The sequence below is a fragment of the Zosterops lateralis genome (genome assembly GCF_965231275.1).
Source record: "Zosterops lateralis genome assembly, chromosome: Z".
Lineage (NCBI taxonomy): Eukaryota > Metazoa > Chordata > Aves > Passeriformes > Zosteropidae > Zosterops > Zosterops lateralis.
The window spans coordinates 53929818-53945488 of record NC_139800.1 but is presented as its reverse complement, the minus strand read 5'-3'; the positions used below and the strand labels follow the sequence as shown (position 1 = coordinate 53945488).

At 44.6% G+C, this 15671-nt stretch overlaps 1 protein-coding gene across 1 annotated transcript in view; it reads left to right on the top strand.

The window, feature by feature from the left end:
* The window catches only part of LOC310922451 (3'-5' RNA helicase YTHDC2-like), a gene marked incomplete at its 5' end in the record, with an annotated part of 32292 nt that extends 22594 nt beyond the window's left edge, over positions 1-9698 (top strand). The window contains 6 exons of the mRNA XM_083883023.1: positions 746-1035; positions 1451-1628; positions 2540-2743; positions 4648-4830; positions 6048-6144; positions 6309-9698. Coding sequence (XP_083739149.1) covers positions 746-1035; positions 1451-1628; positions 2540-2743; positions 4648-4830; positions 6048-6110 — 918 coding nt within the window. The 3' untranslated portion in view covers positions 6111-6144; positions 6309-9698. The remainder of the gene's footprint in view (positions 1-745; positions 1036-1450; positions 1629-2539; positions 2744-4647; positions 4831-6047; positions 6145-6308) is intronic.
* Between the last annotated feature and the right edge of the window lie 5973 nt (positions 9699-15671).

Below are 15671 nucleotides of genomic sequence, written 5' to 3'. Positions count from 1 at the left end.
TGCTGGACAAAAGAAAATGGCTGCAGGGAACAGCAAGCTGCAGGTGGTAGTGGCTGCATAATGGCCCTTCTGCTCTTTGTGGTCCCCTTTATTGGCTGTGTGGTGCTCCCAACACACAAGACCTTGGCTTGAGCTGGGTTAGCCAAAATTTGAGCAGGAGTTGAGAGGACAGTACGCATGGCATGTTGTGTATTTCTTTTTCTGAGAGGATGACTAAAGTTGCTTGACTAAAATGGAACACCTGAAGCTGCTGAAGGCAAATTGCTGTCAGGTTTTATAAAAAGCAGAAAAAAGCCCCAGCCCTTGAAGATAACAAGGGTTCTGGTTATTGGGAAGCTCTGATTGTGTTAGAAGGTAGAGTAACCAGAGGTCTTTTCCATCAAGTATGTCCAAAAAGCCCATAAATACAAACTAAAGTGGCAGGAAGGGCATTAGACATGAAAAGACTGCTTTTAAAGAGAATATAAATTTTTGAATGAAAAATGAAAAATCCTGTGTGCTTCCAATAGAATCATAAGTTTTGTGTGGTGCAGCATGACATGGTTTAGAAATGATCTTGGACCTGAGGAAATAAAAGGTAACAGCTTAATTTAAATGTGAGATTTTCTTCCCCTCCTCGAGACCTTAGTCTTGCCTTTCAGTTTGCCAGAATGCCAGCTGTTGCCTGATAGGAAAGATGTAGGGTAGCCTTTGCCTAACTGATGTAGTTTTTATTAGTCTTTAACTGCACTGAAATTCATTGCAGGCTGCTGGTTTGCTGTTGCAACTCAGACAAAAGTGGCACAGCTTATTTCTGCGTCGTATGCGAGCTCCTTCCAAATCGTGGTCTCAAGTTGATGAAGCAACTGTAAGAGCAGTTGTAGCTGTTTTAACTGCTGAAGAACAGTCTGCAGGTTTGCAGCAGCCTTCAGGAATTGGTCAGAGGCCAAGACCTGTGCCTTCTGAAGATCGTCTTTTAGCGTCTACATGGAGGCCAACTAACACCAGGAGAAGTACAGCAGCAACTGAATTCTCTGACTCCTCTAATGCTGAAAAGTAAGATGTTGAGATCTTCCAGAGACTGTAACTTGTGATTTATTTATCTGTAAAAGCATCCTTTGAATTTCTGCTAGTCTTAAGCAGAAAGAAAGATGTGGATACTGCTAAGAGCTTGGGTGCTGTCCTGCACTGTGTTGTAATTGTGATTTCATTGAGAACTGTTTCATATACATGCTGGCTATTTGGGAGAGCAGTCAGAAATAATGTCCATGAGTTGTGCTCCTTGGGAAGTAGCAGAAGAGGTTTAACCATAACACTCAGAATGAATGCATGCTTTTTTATTTAGTGTTGAATATGTTTTGGAATTGCTGTCATACATGTGGTCATCCAATAGGCTGATACGTAGATATAAATTGTTCTGTGACCTCTTTCAAAACTCACCGTCTGTCATGTATCTGTCTTTACTTTCCAGAGTTCTATTGAGGTCTACTTGTCCCGTAGTTCATCAGCCAAAGAAGTACAAACGAAGAAGTATTTTGTACTCCAAACAAACTTCAGATGACAGGTCAGATCGATCATCAGTGAGGTCTGCAGACAGCAGTAGCTTCCCCAGCCCCTGTGCTAGTCCATCTTCTCCAGTATCTGGAAAGGTACAGTTTTCATCAACATATTACCCTGCTCTTCAAAATTAATAGAATCTCCTGCTGATATCTCTCAGCAACTCTCAGGTATTGTATTGGTAAATTAAGAACCTAACTTAGATTTTCACTGTTAACAAGTACATAATATTTCTTTTGGAATTGAAAATCAAGGATAAATATCCTTGTTATACTAGTTTAATAGAGCAAAAATATTACTCTTTCCAGACTTCTGAAGCAAAGCTATTCAAAGTAGAAAAAATCCAGTGTTAAGGGATGGGTTTATTGTTTGGGTTTTTTTTGAAACTTGGTATAATAAGCAGCGATAGTGTATACACTACCTGGATTTCTGAATTCTGTGGATTCTGTCTTCATCTGTTTCTGTTATACATTGGTACTGATTCTCTTAAAGCTTTGTGTCATCTGCCTCATTATGACTGCTTGGCAGTTTTTTTGATGATTATTTAAGAAAGCATACATTTTTAGTGAGGTTATTTTCATAAATCTCCCTGTATTTTTTTAATTCAGGCAGTGTTACAGGAATAAAATTTGTTTCCTGAAAATAAACATGCAAGTATTGTGCTACAGGCTACAGCGTAGGACGCTTAATTTTGTGTCGTCTGAAGTTGTCTCAGGCTTGAAAGAATTGTAATTAATCACTAGACTTTGTAGGCCTGTTCTGCTGTAATTGTTTGCTGCCCCTCATGAATGAATTATAATTTTAAAAAATGCTTAAAAACGTAAAATAGATGCAAATATACTTTGAAGTCAATTCTGACAAGAACAACTGATAGATGGTATGTTTCTTGTATAATATTGGAGAGGAAGAACTCAGTGAAGGGTCTGCCTGCATATGTGTAAAACTTTAGAACTAACGCCCAGTTTATTTTACTGTATTTCTTAATTTGATTTAATTCTTTCAGGCTTCCAATTTGCCTTCACCAAGACAAAATGTGCCAGTTCGGTACTTTATAATGAAAAGCAGCAACTTGCAGAACATTGAGATTTCTCAGCAGAAGGGTATTTGGTCCACTACGCCAAGTAATGAACGAAAACTGAACGGAGCCTTTTGGGAAAGCAGCACGGTTTACTTAATATTTTCTGTTCAAGGGTCTCGACACTTCCAGGTGAGTCCTTAGCTGATATGGGCTGGTGGTGATGGTTGATGATTTAGGAGAGTGCAGCAAATAGCTGTGTCTAGTATGGAGGGCTTTGCTTGTGACTTCTGACTTTGTAATAAGTAGAGTATTGTGCCAATGTCTCTGGTTGCTGAGGAAGAGTACTTCATCCTTCTCCAGAATAGTCCCTTTTAGTGAACTCAGTTTCTCCCTCAAAGGATCAAACTAAATTGCCTCCAAACACAATGAGTCAGAATAATGTTTCTACCCTACATAAATGCTTGAAATCAGCAGCATTGGAACAAATAAATCCATACAAAGCGGGCGATTGCTGCGTTTTTCTCTGCGTGCCAAAATAAATGTTGTAAGTGAACAAGAAGATGGAATCGAGTCACAGCTTTCTAAAGCCAGGAAACTCATATGTCTTCCGTAGAAATTTTATTAAAAACTGTTTTGCTAGAACTATAGTTTCTCAGAGTTAGTAAACTGGAAAGTAATGGCCATGTTTCTTCCAGAACTGACTTGAGTTCACATTTGGTGAGGTATTTGTCAACAATTTGCTGAAAATTGGTGACCAGTTTAAAGGTAAAGACTTGACCTGCTAGTGTAAAGTTGCAGGTTAACTGTGTTGTAGAGCCTGCTAAACCCCATTGTTCCAAGTAAAGAGAGTTCTATTTACCTCTTTATAAATTGTAAGCTATTAATAGAAGTCAGCTGAACTTAAAATGTAATGAACTGGACCAAACATAGAGATCTTGGTGATAGCAGTGAAGGATTGTAGTGAAATGCACACATGTGTACAGTAATTGGGAAAATGCAAATGCCATATTGGAAAGTAATTTTCAGCGTGGCAGCTGAATCTGAAAATGGGCTGTTGTATTGGTGCTCTTAGACAAGAGAGCTGGGAGGGGAGGACACACTGAAGTCAGGATGTAGGTGGCTTATGTTGCCCTGCCCTTCCAGTTTTGACAATGGACTGGATCTTCCTGGGAACATGAGATTAACATGTTCTATTCTCTTGCCTCAGGTATCTGTACTTTCCACCTGTATTTTTCCTCTGTTCCTTTTACTAATTTTCATTGATTTTCATTCAAGACTTGAACTGTCCAGGACTGCATGACTTAGAGCAGCAGTGTGTGCTGGTAATTTGAGGCATTGCACTGCATCTCTTGGACTCCTAAGTCATAACTGGAGTAAATTTGTATGAGCAGTTGATACACTGTGTGAGGCCTGGGTTTATTTTTGGTTTGTTTTGTGTGTGTGTTTGTGTGTTTAAAGGGTGTCCTTAAGTAAGTTAGATGCAGTCTTAGATTTGTGGTTTCTTTCATTTAATTTCTGAATACTTGTCTTGTTGGAATTTCTTTCAGCTTCATTAAAGATGGAACTTCAAGCAGCCTTGACTTATTTCTTTGGGGAACAGCTCCCCACTTTTAATTGTGTATGATAGTTTGTTAATAAAGAGGGAATAAAGAAAAGGAAGGGAGGTGGCGGGGGAGGGAGGGAGGAAGGAAGGAATGGATTTTTGAAAGGATTTTGTACAAGTAATGAGGAATAGCTAACGGACGTAGAGCATTCATCTTGATACCTTGCATTTTGAATGTTTTTACAACATTTTCAACCTCTGTTGCAAAGCTTAAAAAAACCCATTGAATGGTAATTGTGAGAGATGAATTGAAAGATATCCTTTGTGGTCAAATTCTAGAAAGGTATATTTGAAGTAAAAAAAACAAATGATATTTGTAACTTTCTAGGTGTAAGTATTTTGGATGATCCAGCTTCATGTGGGCGAGTGTTTGAATCACTCTGAAAATGGTTTAAAATTTCCATATGAAGTCCACTCATTTCTTTAATTGCAGCATAAATAGATATGATCTCATTCTGTCTGTTGTTTCGTATTTAAATTTTACTTTCAGGGTTTTGCTAGAATGGGTTCGTCAATAGGGTGTGAGAAAAGTCAGGACTGGGGATCTGCTGGATTCGGAGGTGTATTTAAGGTGGAGTGGATCCGAAAAGAAAGCATTCCTTTTCAGTTTGCACATCATTTGCTCAACCCTTGGAATGACAATAAGAAAGTACAAATAAGCAGAGATGGCCAGGTAGTTATTCTCTTCTTAAGTCTTCTTTACTTGGTAGAACTGTGTTTTGTTCATTAAGTTGCTCAGCCTTGAACTCAGCTGTGCTTACGTATGCACTGATCTGAATCACAGTTCCTTGGTGCACACACCGTACCTTCTGCTATTGCAGAATTACTGTTGAAGTAGTGGATTGGTTATAATCAAACCAGCAGTTTCTTGCTTAATGTTGCTTCTAAAAAAAAAAATAAAATCCAATCAGCTGATTTTTCCAGAATAAATGAGGTTTTGTTGGTGGCTTTTTTTTAGATTTCTGGAGGTTTGTTTCCTTTTTGATTCAGATGTGTTCCCCAAGACAAGACAGTCTGTCATACCCAAATAACTGTTCATAATTAGAGGTTTGTGTTTTCCATAAAGCCTCAAGAGAATCTTGATATTTGAGGTAGAATAAAGCTTAGTACTGTTCTCCAGTTTGTTAAAGCTAAATGCAACTACAGAAAGCCAGAAAAGAATTTCCACAAGAATTCTCTGTGGCAGTTTTTGCATTCTCCTCAGTCTCCTCCCCAAAGCATCTCCTTGCCGCAAGACTCTGGAGCTAAACTTTTTGTATTGTCTTCTCGCTATTTCCCCAAAACCTCTTCGGTTGTAAGAATAAGGAAAGGAGTATAGTGTAACAAGGAAAGGAATGTAGCACATGTTGAAGCTGATAGTGCTTCTCTTCTAAGTGGCTCTTAAGACCTAAAGATCCTCAACAATGTAAAAAATAAGTGATTTATATTAATGTCTGTGATTCCACCAAGAGGCACTGCATTATCTGTGTGTGACCTGCCTTTCCACATTCTCCAGCGCATTTCATGGAATTAAACTTAAAAAATGTGGAGAATAATGGTCTTTAGTTAATAAGGAAACAACCTGTGGAAGGCACAGACTATAGAGTGGATCTGTTCTTGTGCTGGTATGTTCATTGGGAATTCTTTTGTCAGAACTGACATCTTGCCTGTGACAAAAAACCCCCAACAAGCTGTAGGCCAGGATTGTTTATGAAAGTTTTTAATCTCCTGTTGAGGCCTACAACAATCTCCTGTTGTAGAGATAGTTGTAATATATCTCACAATAGCAAAAGTAACAATGCTTTCAGAAAGACCACCAGCAACCTTTTCTAAGGATTTTGTAATCAGTAGTTTTTATATGCACAATGGCATGAGTGCTAATAACTTTTCTAATTTCCTGATGGTTTCTAGGAGCTGGAACCCCAAGTTGGAGAGCAGTTGCTGCAGCTTTGGGACCATATTCCTTCGGAATGAAAAAACCCAACTGAATAAGTATAATGTGATAGAGGTAGTTATTATTATTTCATGTATTGCATTCTGGTTTTATGATAGAGGAAAAGCTGTCACCTATACAGGACATACATGTATATCGTTGCAGTACTGTCAGTTGTAGCTTGTGGAAGAGCAGATACAGAGAGGACTAAATATTTTCTTCCTTTTGATTTTTTCTAGCTGACATTTTTGAAACATCAGCTCTAACCACTAGAACCACTAGAAGACAAGCAGTAGCAGCATGTCTACAATATCAAGATCAGGAAGAGGTGGCACAAGGAAACTAACTCCTGAGGCTCTTGGTTATAATGTGCAGCCAGCAGTGGGAAAAAAAGTGGGAATTTTTTATGTTTGTTTCATAAAAATATTGTAAAAACAGTTGTAAAAAATGTCCATAAGGTTATCCACCAATCTTTTCTTGGCTGAATTATTTTTTCCACATTAGTGTGCAGATATTTGAAAGCGTGGTTAAGTCCAAAACCAAGTTTAAAGCAGTCTACCATGTGTAAGTTTTTTGTGGGTTTAAAATAGCACAGCAGAGAGTTTACCTTGAAAGCATTCTCAATCCAGTAAATGTATGAAAGAAACAAGTTTAATGTTAATTAATCATTCTTGCAGGTTTTGAGTAAAATAAATAAATTGAGAATAGGCATCTCCAGATATGTTGGGAGATTCCATAATTGTTTGGTGAACTTCTGTATGCATAGTACAAGAGCGAAGGATATCTTCATACAAACAAATTAGACAGCTGGAGAAAGCTAGATTTTGAATTCTAGTTTAAATACAGAAAGGAAAGAAGCATGAGACTTTTTCTGAGTGTGGATTGGTCCAGCGGTATTACCACTTCCAGGGTTTTTTTTCCCTTAAAAATATGCACGCTTTGACAAGATGAGAGTCTTACAGAGGCCTGTGGCCAAATGATATGCTAGTAGTTCACTAACTTGAGTATTGTTGTAAGATTTCTACTTCTTTTATAAAAAATAAAAAATAATTACCAGTACAACTTGCTTCATCTTCTAATATAATCTTAATTTTTTTCTTTCTCTACTTTGTCTTTCAAGTTCTTTTCTTTCTTCTGTACTGCTGTTGTTTTGGTTTATTGGGCTTTTCCTTAGTCTTTAACATACTGTAATAAAGTAAGGCTGTTACAAATTCAGTCTGTCAGCAATGTTGCTCATCCTTAGGTTAAGCCGAGAGCTTTTTCTGCTTCTGAGCTTCTACTTAGTTTCTCATGTTGTCTTTGGATGTTCTTATAGTTCTGACTGTCCCATGTATTCATTAACTTTGGCACAGCATCATTAGAAACCTAAGTTAGACCCAAAACCGACTACTGCAGGACCTGGTGCAATCAAAAAAAGGCTGCCAAGGCTATGAAGGACTGTGAAAGAGAAGGAGACAAAAAAGATATCCTTAGATTTAAAAGAAAAAGAATGTTTAGGCATTAAAAAAACAAACAAGCAAAATTAAAAAAAAAAATATATCTATGTTCTCATCTTGAATCCAGAACTGAAGACTCATTTGCACCAAGCAGTGTTCTTTAAAATTCATCTCTCTCTTATTTTTTTTCCCTTGGGAGACATTTATTACTAGTTTACCCTCTATTTAGTTTATATAATAATAATAATCAAGATAACGTACAAGAACCCTGAATTTGGACAAGCGTCAGATTTTTAGCATGTTGCTACTTGTCTCTGCTAATCAAGATGCAATCATTTCATAAAGAGGCCTCCCCAAGAAAAGTCGTGCACACAAGTGCTGCTCAAATCCATGTTCTGGCTGCCACAGCAGACAGATGAAAAGTCAGGTTTTAGCTGCACTGCAAACATTCTTTCAACACCAGTTGTACGAAGACTGGCTCTTTCAGTGGGAATGTGTTTTGTCAATTTTTTATAGAATCATGGATGGAGTTTTTTCGGTTGGAAAAGATTTTTTAAGTTCATTGAGCCAAACTCTTAGCCTGGCAAGTGTGACAAAATAGCCACTTTCTCCTCTTAACCGTTAAATGAGAGTTAGTTGTTGAGGGTGCTTGAAGTGAAAAATGGGGAGTGTCTAATGAGAACGAAAAATGAACTAAAGTGACACCAAATCAAGAAAATAAAATTGATGCAATTACTTAGTAGAAAATGCTAACATGGCAGGCTGAAAAGCAAGAAGATAATTATTGGATGCGTACTAAGTGTCTGTTGGAAAATAAAAAATTAGCCTATTTAGGTACCTGACCTGCTATTCTGCTCTCACATTTTCAGTAAGTACTAAATATATAATTTTTTAATTAGTTTTTAGTATAAATAAGCTTGGGGAAGATATTTGTGATTAATTTCTTGAAAAAAAATAATCAGGAAATCACACTCATTTTCTCATACTTACCATAAGAAATACTTCTGAACTTTCTGCACAAATAAAGATAGATTGGTTCTCTACTGCTGCAGTTTTGCCAGGACTGGTAACTTTTTCATCACTTTGTTTCTCACTTGAACTACATTTAATGTGAGCCATCCAGGACACCTGATGGTTGTGCATTTTGTGGAATTATTGGAAGTATTGATTTTTAGGTGTAGAATGTTCCCATCAATGTTGAAAGCTCGGAAAAGTTTGGCCTTTCTCTGTTTGCTAGATTTTTGGCATGGATGTGTTCACAAAGTAGACACTTTCTAGTATTCAAGCCTTGCTCCGCAGGTGAAGGAAATTACTATATCATTATGAAGGGAATTGACAGCTGAACATCTGCTTTGAAGACTTGATTTGCCCTCTTACCACATTGCTTCTGAAGACTCCAAAGCCTTGACCTCCATCACTCGTTTGGCCACTTGCCTGGAAACACAATCACTTTGGGCCTTTGATGAGTATTCAATATGACACCAACCCTGTCATCTCTGAGGGCACAAGCAGTTTGACTGTCCCAAGATTTTTTTTTTTAAAAGAGAAGTTGAATAATTATCATGTCATTAGGGAAAACCACCAAATGGCATCTGCCGAACAGTAATGAAGAAGAGTCATGCTAGGTATTGGGATAAAGGGGAGCTGTTTCTGACTAGCATGTCAGAAGCCTTCTCATTCCCTGAATTGGGATGGGCAAAAAACAGCAGCTTATTATATAGAGAAAGTTTTTTGACATTTATTTTGAAAGTGCCTGTGCTGTTCCTGTCGTTGTATGAAGGTTACTATGGTTTGTCTCCATGTTTATCTTGGATAACTTGTGATTTTTATCTGGATCTGACAGCAGGAGTATGGTGAAGAGGGTCTTCCTTGCCGCTAAAGTGGTGACCGAGTGTGGTAACTCTTTTCCCTATGATTTCACTGCCATCAGCTCTACTGCTGAAATTGGAGGAAGAAATTGGTATACTTCCTATAAATGTGCTTGATACATTTTCAACCAGGATACTGAGCATAAGTTGAATGTAGTTTGGTTGTGAAAAACTGAGGTATTAGTCATGTCTCCTCTGACTGCTGTCCTTTCTCTCTACATGATCAAAGTGGTCATTGCTGTTCATTACCATGGCATTTGGAGGAATCCTGATTTTAGAAGGACCCTAAAAAGTAAACTTTTTTTTTTGTTTTTGTAAAAGTAAAAGCTGGAATGTGTCTTTTTCTCCCTATATCTGAAACTGATGGAAAGGTAGAATAAAATCTGTACTAAACTGTTGAGCTTCTCAGTGTTCCCACTGCACAAGGTACTCTTAGTTGGCATAAACTGGATTTTGTGGACTTGGTGCCTTTGTCTCTCCTTCAGCTTTCTGTTTTTTTTTTTAAACTGTGCACATGCTGTCAAATGAGCTGTATGAAGCAGCATTGTGTAGTGAAACAATAGATAAAAGCTTTTGTATTGATCTTGCCTGAAGTGACTCTGAAGTTGTTCTGCAGTCTCCTGGAGCATTCTCAGTGGCCTGTGGGGCAACTGGGACATACGTATTGACTGTTTAAGGAAACCATGAAAGTTTGGGTTTGGTTCACATCTACTGGAGGAGAGAAGGCGCTGGTGGAGTAAGAGGGGTAAAACAAAAGAGTATTTCTGAATCTGGAAGATCATAACCACCTCCTTACTTTAATTTCAGGTAAGGATAAGCACAGCATGGAGCTAAGACCCAGATTCAAGGTGGAGAGATGCTGAGTTTCACAGTTGCTACTTTTGTGTTCAGTAGTACAGATGTCTCTGTCTTTCCTTTAGTCTGTAGTCTTTGCCTGCTGCTGCAGCTGGGATTTTATACTCTGTTTGGATGGATTGCAGGTGATTAGTACCAAATATGGAGGGGGTGAATCTGGCTGATGCACTGCTTGTGGACATGTTAAATTAGAGGCAAAATCAGCTGTGTACCCTTTGGTGGTGATCCAAGGCCTAAATGAAATGTAATGTGAGAAGTGGCCTATTGTGGCAGGCAAAACAAATAGACCAAGAGAAGTGTGGCAAAAGCTTAGAGAATATCTGCTAAATGTTCCTCGGGATTGTATCAGGTGTAGAAAAGGGTGCAGATGCCAGATCCAAGTGGGGAGTAATGTCTTGGAGCTAGTTCAAACTATTAGATCCTGGTAGCATCTTGTGAGGAATATTTTCTGTCACATGGCTCCTATACCTGAGAGAGGTGTCCTGGGATGCAGGGGAGCCTGCCAGCCTGCAGGTGTTCAGCACATGAGAAGGCTCCGTCTGGGAGATGACACTCAGATCCTTCTCACTCTTCTCAAGGATGTGTGCCGACAGATGTGTGCTGCAGAAGTTATCCTCAGTGTGGGGAAATGGCACTTCTGGGTCCCGCTGGGCCAAGGGAGCCGCAACAGGCCGGCTGCGGGCCTGGTCCTGTGCGGCTGCTGACTGCTGGCTGTGGATCCCAGCGGAGACCACACGGGAGACTGGCACAGGAATACGGCTCCTGTGCACTGTCCTTGTGTCGTGGCATGTGGTGCGGCGCAGAGCAGCCGCCAAGCTCTGAGAGCTTGTGGCTGTGCCCCGCTCACCACGGTTGCCCCAACGCTTGGGGATTGCCTTCTCCTCCATCGGCATCTCTGTGGTCCTCTCCTGCAGGACTGGTTCAGGAGATTGCCAAAAATGAGAGAAGGAACACTTATTGAGACAGAACTTGTGTTGGTGTGTCCATGGTGCAACCAAAACCTTGTGAATTCCTCCATAAGGAGAAGGAAGTATCCAAGCCTCAAAAATGCTCATGATCAAAAGGAACAAGCGAAGGCACAGGGTGTGCAAAACCTCACCAAGGTTTATTAATAACTTACACACTCGGCATGGAAATTGCTCTGTTAGGACCTAGCCTAGCCTAAATCCATAGGGCAGAGAGCTGGGGAGAAAGGGGTGGGGTAAAAGGGAAAGGAGAAGAGATGATTTCAAGAGGGAGTGGGAAAAAGAATGGGAAAAAAGAGAAGGAGAGACTACTACTCCTGCTTCTAAACTACACACTTGGCATAGAAATTGCTGCGTTAGTCCAATGCCCAAATCCCCTCCATATTGTACCACAGATATATCTCTATATATATAGATAGATAGATATATTCCTACTCTATAGCCTAAGCCCCTCAACCTTAACTGTTTCACCCTGTGACCTCACACACTTCTATACAACTGCACACACATCCTCCCAGTGCTATCACTGAGTTTTGGAAGCCGTTTCCACGGCCTCAAGTCAAAGGCGGTACCCCTCTAAGAGTCACCACCTGCCCAAACAGAAAGCCTGAGAGTTTCTGCATGCAGTGTTCTAACACCTAGCCTACCCTATCTACACATGGCAGAGGGTTTGGGAGAAACGGGTACGGTGGAAGAGAAGGGAAAAAAGAAGAGGTGAATTAAAGGGAGGGAGAAAAAGAGGGAGAAGGAAACCAGCAGTCCTGGTTCCAGCATCCATCTGGATGCTGGGATGTCATTCCTGCTTCCACCATTGATCCAGCTGATGGGATGTCCTTCTTGGTTCCAGCATGGATGCAGATGGTGGCATGTGAGTCCTGCTTCCAGTGTTCATCCGGTGATGGGCCGGCAGTCCTGGTTCCATCGTTGATGCAAACGATGGCATGTCTGTGGTCCAGGGGAGCCCTGCCTGGGCTCCGGGGAGGTCCGTTCATTTTATGGATGGCTTTCCCTGCCCTAAAGACAAGGTTTTGCGCTTCCAATGCCCTTAGCTGTCAGGCGTGGTCTGTTCTTTCAGACGTGTTGGGAAATGGGCCAGAGGCTCTTGCGTGCTCTTGACTCTGCCCTCTAGTTCATGCTCACGTCCTGGCTTCATTGCTGCCCTCTTGCTGTGCTGGGTTGTGTCGACCTCCAGGGACTAGAACAAGGAGGGTTGTTGCGGGGAAGTGGTGTCCTGCCTGCGCATGGCCCCTTCTGCAGTCACAACTTGTTCTTTCCCAGGGCCGCTTCTTACCAACAGCGCTGGCTTTCTCCCACCAGCTCTGGCACGGTTTTCCCCGGATCCCGTGTCTGACTCCACAGCCATGAGGCCATGGGTGTTTGAGACACATACGCCGGGGTCTTGTCTTCTGGGATTGCCCATGGGCGTTGCTCCCGTGGGATGCTGAGCAGGCTCAGGGCCAGCCAGCACCTCTGGGGCCCGGCCCGGCGCTGGCAGTGGGGCACTAATCCTCAGGCCGTGCCCCCATGCAGGCACAGCGGCACAGCCTGCTCAGAGCCCGCAGCACCCGCCTGAAGCGGGAGGGACGTTGGCTGCCCACAGCCTGAGCCCTGCCGAGGCCACGGCTTTCTGGCCATCTGGGCAAAGGACTGAGTGGGTGGCAGGGGCTGTGCAGGGCAGCTGCCTGCCTCTGCGGCCCTGTGACTGTCACCGGTTCACCAAAGGCAGGAGAAGCTTCTCTTGCGTCCTCTTGTGCCTTGGGGGTGACTGGTGCACAGGGCTCCTCTTCCTCAGGAGCTCTGGCCAGAGCAGCACCTGCTGCCTCGGCGCCCGTGGCACCGGCTGTGGCAGGGGACGTGCTCTGCAGGTCAGGCACTGCCTCTGCTGCTGCCTCTGCTGAGTCCAAACTGCTGAGAGAGCTGGGCAGCTGGTGGGGCTCAGCGTGAGGATCGTACTCATTGCATGGGCCCAAGAAGTAGTCCCAGAGGTCGTAGATGTCCCAGATGGCATCATTTTCCACTTGGAACTGCTCTTTGGCTTTGCTGTGTTCCCCTTGCAAAAGCTTTTGCTCGTTATCCTTTGCTGCCTGCCTCTGTGGCCCTGTGACTGTCACCGGTTCACCAAAGGCGGGAGAAGCTTCTCTTGCATCCTCTTGTGCCTTGGGGGTGACTGGTGCACAGGGCCCCTCTTCCTCAGGAGCTCTGGCCAGAGCAGCACCTGCTGCCTCGGCGCCCGTGGCACCGGCTGTGGCAGGGGACGTGCTCTGCAGGTCAGGCACTGCCTCTGCTGCTGCCTCTGCTGAGTCCAAACTGCTGAGAGAGCTGGGCAGCTGGTGGGGCTCAGCGTGAGGATCGTACTCATTGCATGGGCCCAAGAAGTAGTCCCAGAGGTCGTAGATGTCCCAGATGGCATCATTTTCCACTTGGAACCGCCCTTTGGCTTTGCTGCCTTCCCCTTGCAAAAGCTTTTGCTCGTTATCCTTTGCTGCTTGGGGAAGCTCTTCATCCGGGCAGTATTCCTTTTGGGACAGCTCTTGGGGCCTCTCCAAGCCTTCTGCTTGGGACATCTCCTTGTCACTGGTTTCCTTCCCTTGGAATGGCTCCCGGGGTCTGTTTTCTTCTGCCTGTTTCTCCTCCTTCCCTGTGGCCCCGCACTGGCTCAGGAAATTTGCTTCCACACAGTCAGGCACGCTCTGATGACTGGCTTCCCTGAGCAGGGGCAGCCTGTGCTCTGCACTGGCTGCATGCTTCGTGTTAAGCTCCTGCACAGGCTGCTTCTGGGACATGGTGCTCAGATAGTCGCCTGACTTTCCAGGCACTGGCAGAGTTGTGCCACTGAGGTTTGGACTCATTTGGACACAGGACACTTGTGTGTCCTGCTCTGACTCTTGCCTCTGGCCCCAGGTGGCTGGAAGCCCTCCTAAGGGAGCTGACCCAGGCATGCTGTGTGCCTGGTCCGGCTGGGCTCTTGGCTGCTGCCTGGGCCTCTGGATCCCAGCGGAGACCACACAGGAGACTGGCACAGGGATACGGCTCCTGGACTCCACGTGGGTCTCCCGGGGTGCACGGCGGCCTGCCCGTGTGCTGGTCTTCAGCACGCGAGGAGGCTCTGATTCGCCGAGCAACGACACTGCTTGATCCCCGTTGCCTGGGGAAGCTGACCCAGGCATGCTGTGTGCCTGCTCCTGCCGGGCTCTTGGCTGCTGCCTGGGCCTCTGGATGCCAGCAGAGAGCACACGGGAGACTCGTACAGGAATACGGCTCCCGGACTTCACGCAGGTCTCCTGGGGTGCACGGCAGCTGACCTGCGTGCTGCTCTCTGGCACGTGAGAAGGCTCCGCCTGGGAGATGACACTCGCATCCTTCTCACTCTTCTCAGGGCCCGGCACAGGCCTGCTGCTGATGCTCTCCTCCACGAGGAGCAGTGGCCCTTCTGGGTCCCACTGGGCCAAGGGAGCCGCAACAGGCCGGCTGCGGGCCTGGTCCTGTGCGGCTGCTGACTGCTGGCTGTGGATCCCAGCGGAGACCACACGGGAGACTGGCACAGGAATACGGCTCCTGTGCACTGTCCTTGTGTCGTGGCATGTGGTGGGGCGCAGAGCAGCCGCCAAGCTCTGAGAGCTTGTGGCTGTGCCCCGCTCACCACGGTTGCCCCAACGCTTGGGGATTGCCTTCTCCTCCATCTGCATCTCCGTATTCCTCAGCTGCAGAGCTCTGCAGGGAGCGGCTTCCTCCCAAGAGAGCCGAGTAGCTGTGCTGGCAGGAGATTCTGTGCGTGTCAGGGCAGGGGTGTGTGGCATCACAATGGCCTTGGTGCTGATGCGGCCCCACAGACAAGGGGCCCTTGCTTGGAAGGTGCCTCTGTCATCACAAAGGGCCACACCCGGCCGGCCCTCCTGGAACAGTGGAGCCAGCAGGACTTGGCTGTGCCTGCAGGGGACGGGCCCTTGCACTTGTAGACTTGTGGGCCCTGCTGTGCCCAGGGGCCTGCAAGGCTCTTCACACGCTTGGACGCAGCATCCAGATCTGCAGGCAAGGAAGCCCTGGCTTTGAAGGCCGTGCAATAGATTTGGGGCATGAGGCAGTGTGTGGATGGATGCAGCCAGAGAGAGGGCTGTGGTCAGTGGCTCTATTGTGCTGGTGGAGATCAGGGTGTCGGTCAGCCTTGTGCCATGGCGCTGGGGCCCTTTGATGTCGATGATGCTGAGAGTGGCCTCGAGTGTACCCTCAGCACCTTTCCAGCAGAGAGGAAGCTGAGCTGTTGTGGGAGTTCAGCACGAATGCAAAGTTTCTTTTTCTAAGGAAGGCGCAGCGTACGTTGGCAGCTTGGGTGGCCAAAAGAAGAGTTGTTGTCACCTCTGGAGGAGCCAGTCTTAAATGACTTGCCCCTTTTTCCCCTGCCGGCTGGCAGAAGTTCACATCACTTGCCAAGTGAGAGGCCTCAGGCGGTCGGGGCGGGGCCCGGCCAGGCCTCCGGGAGC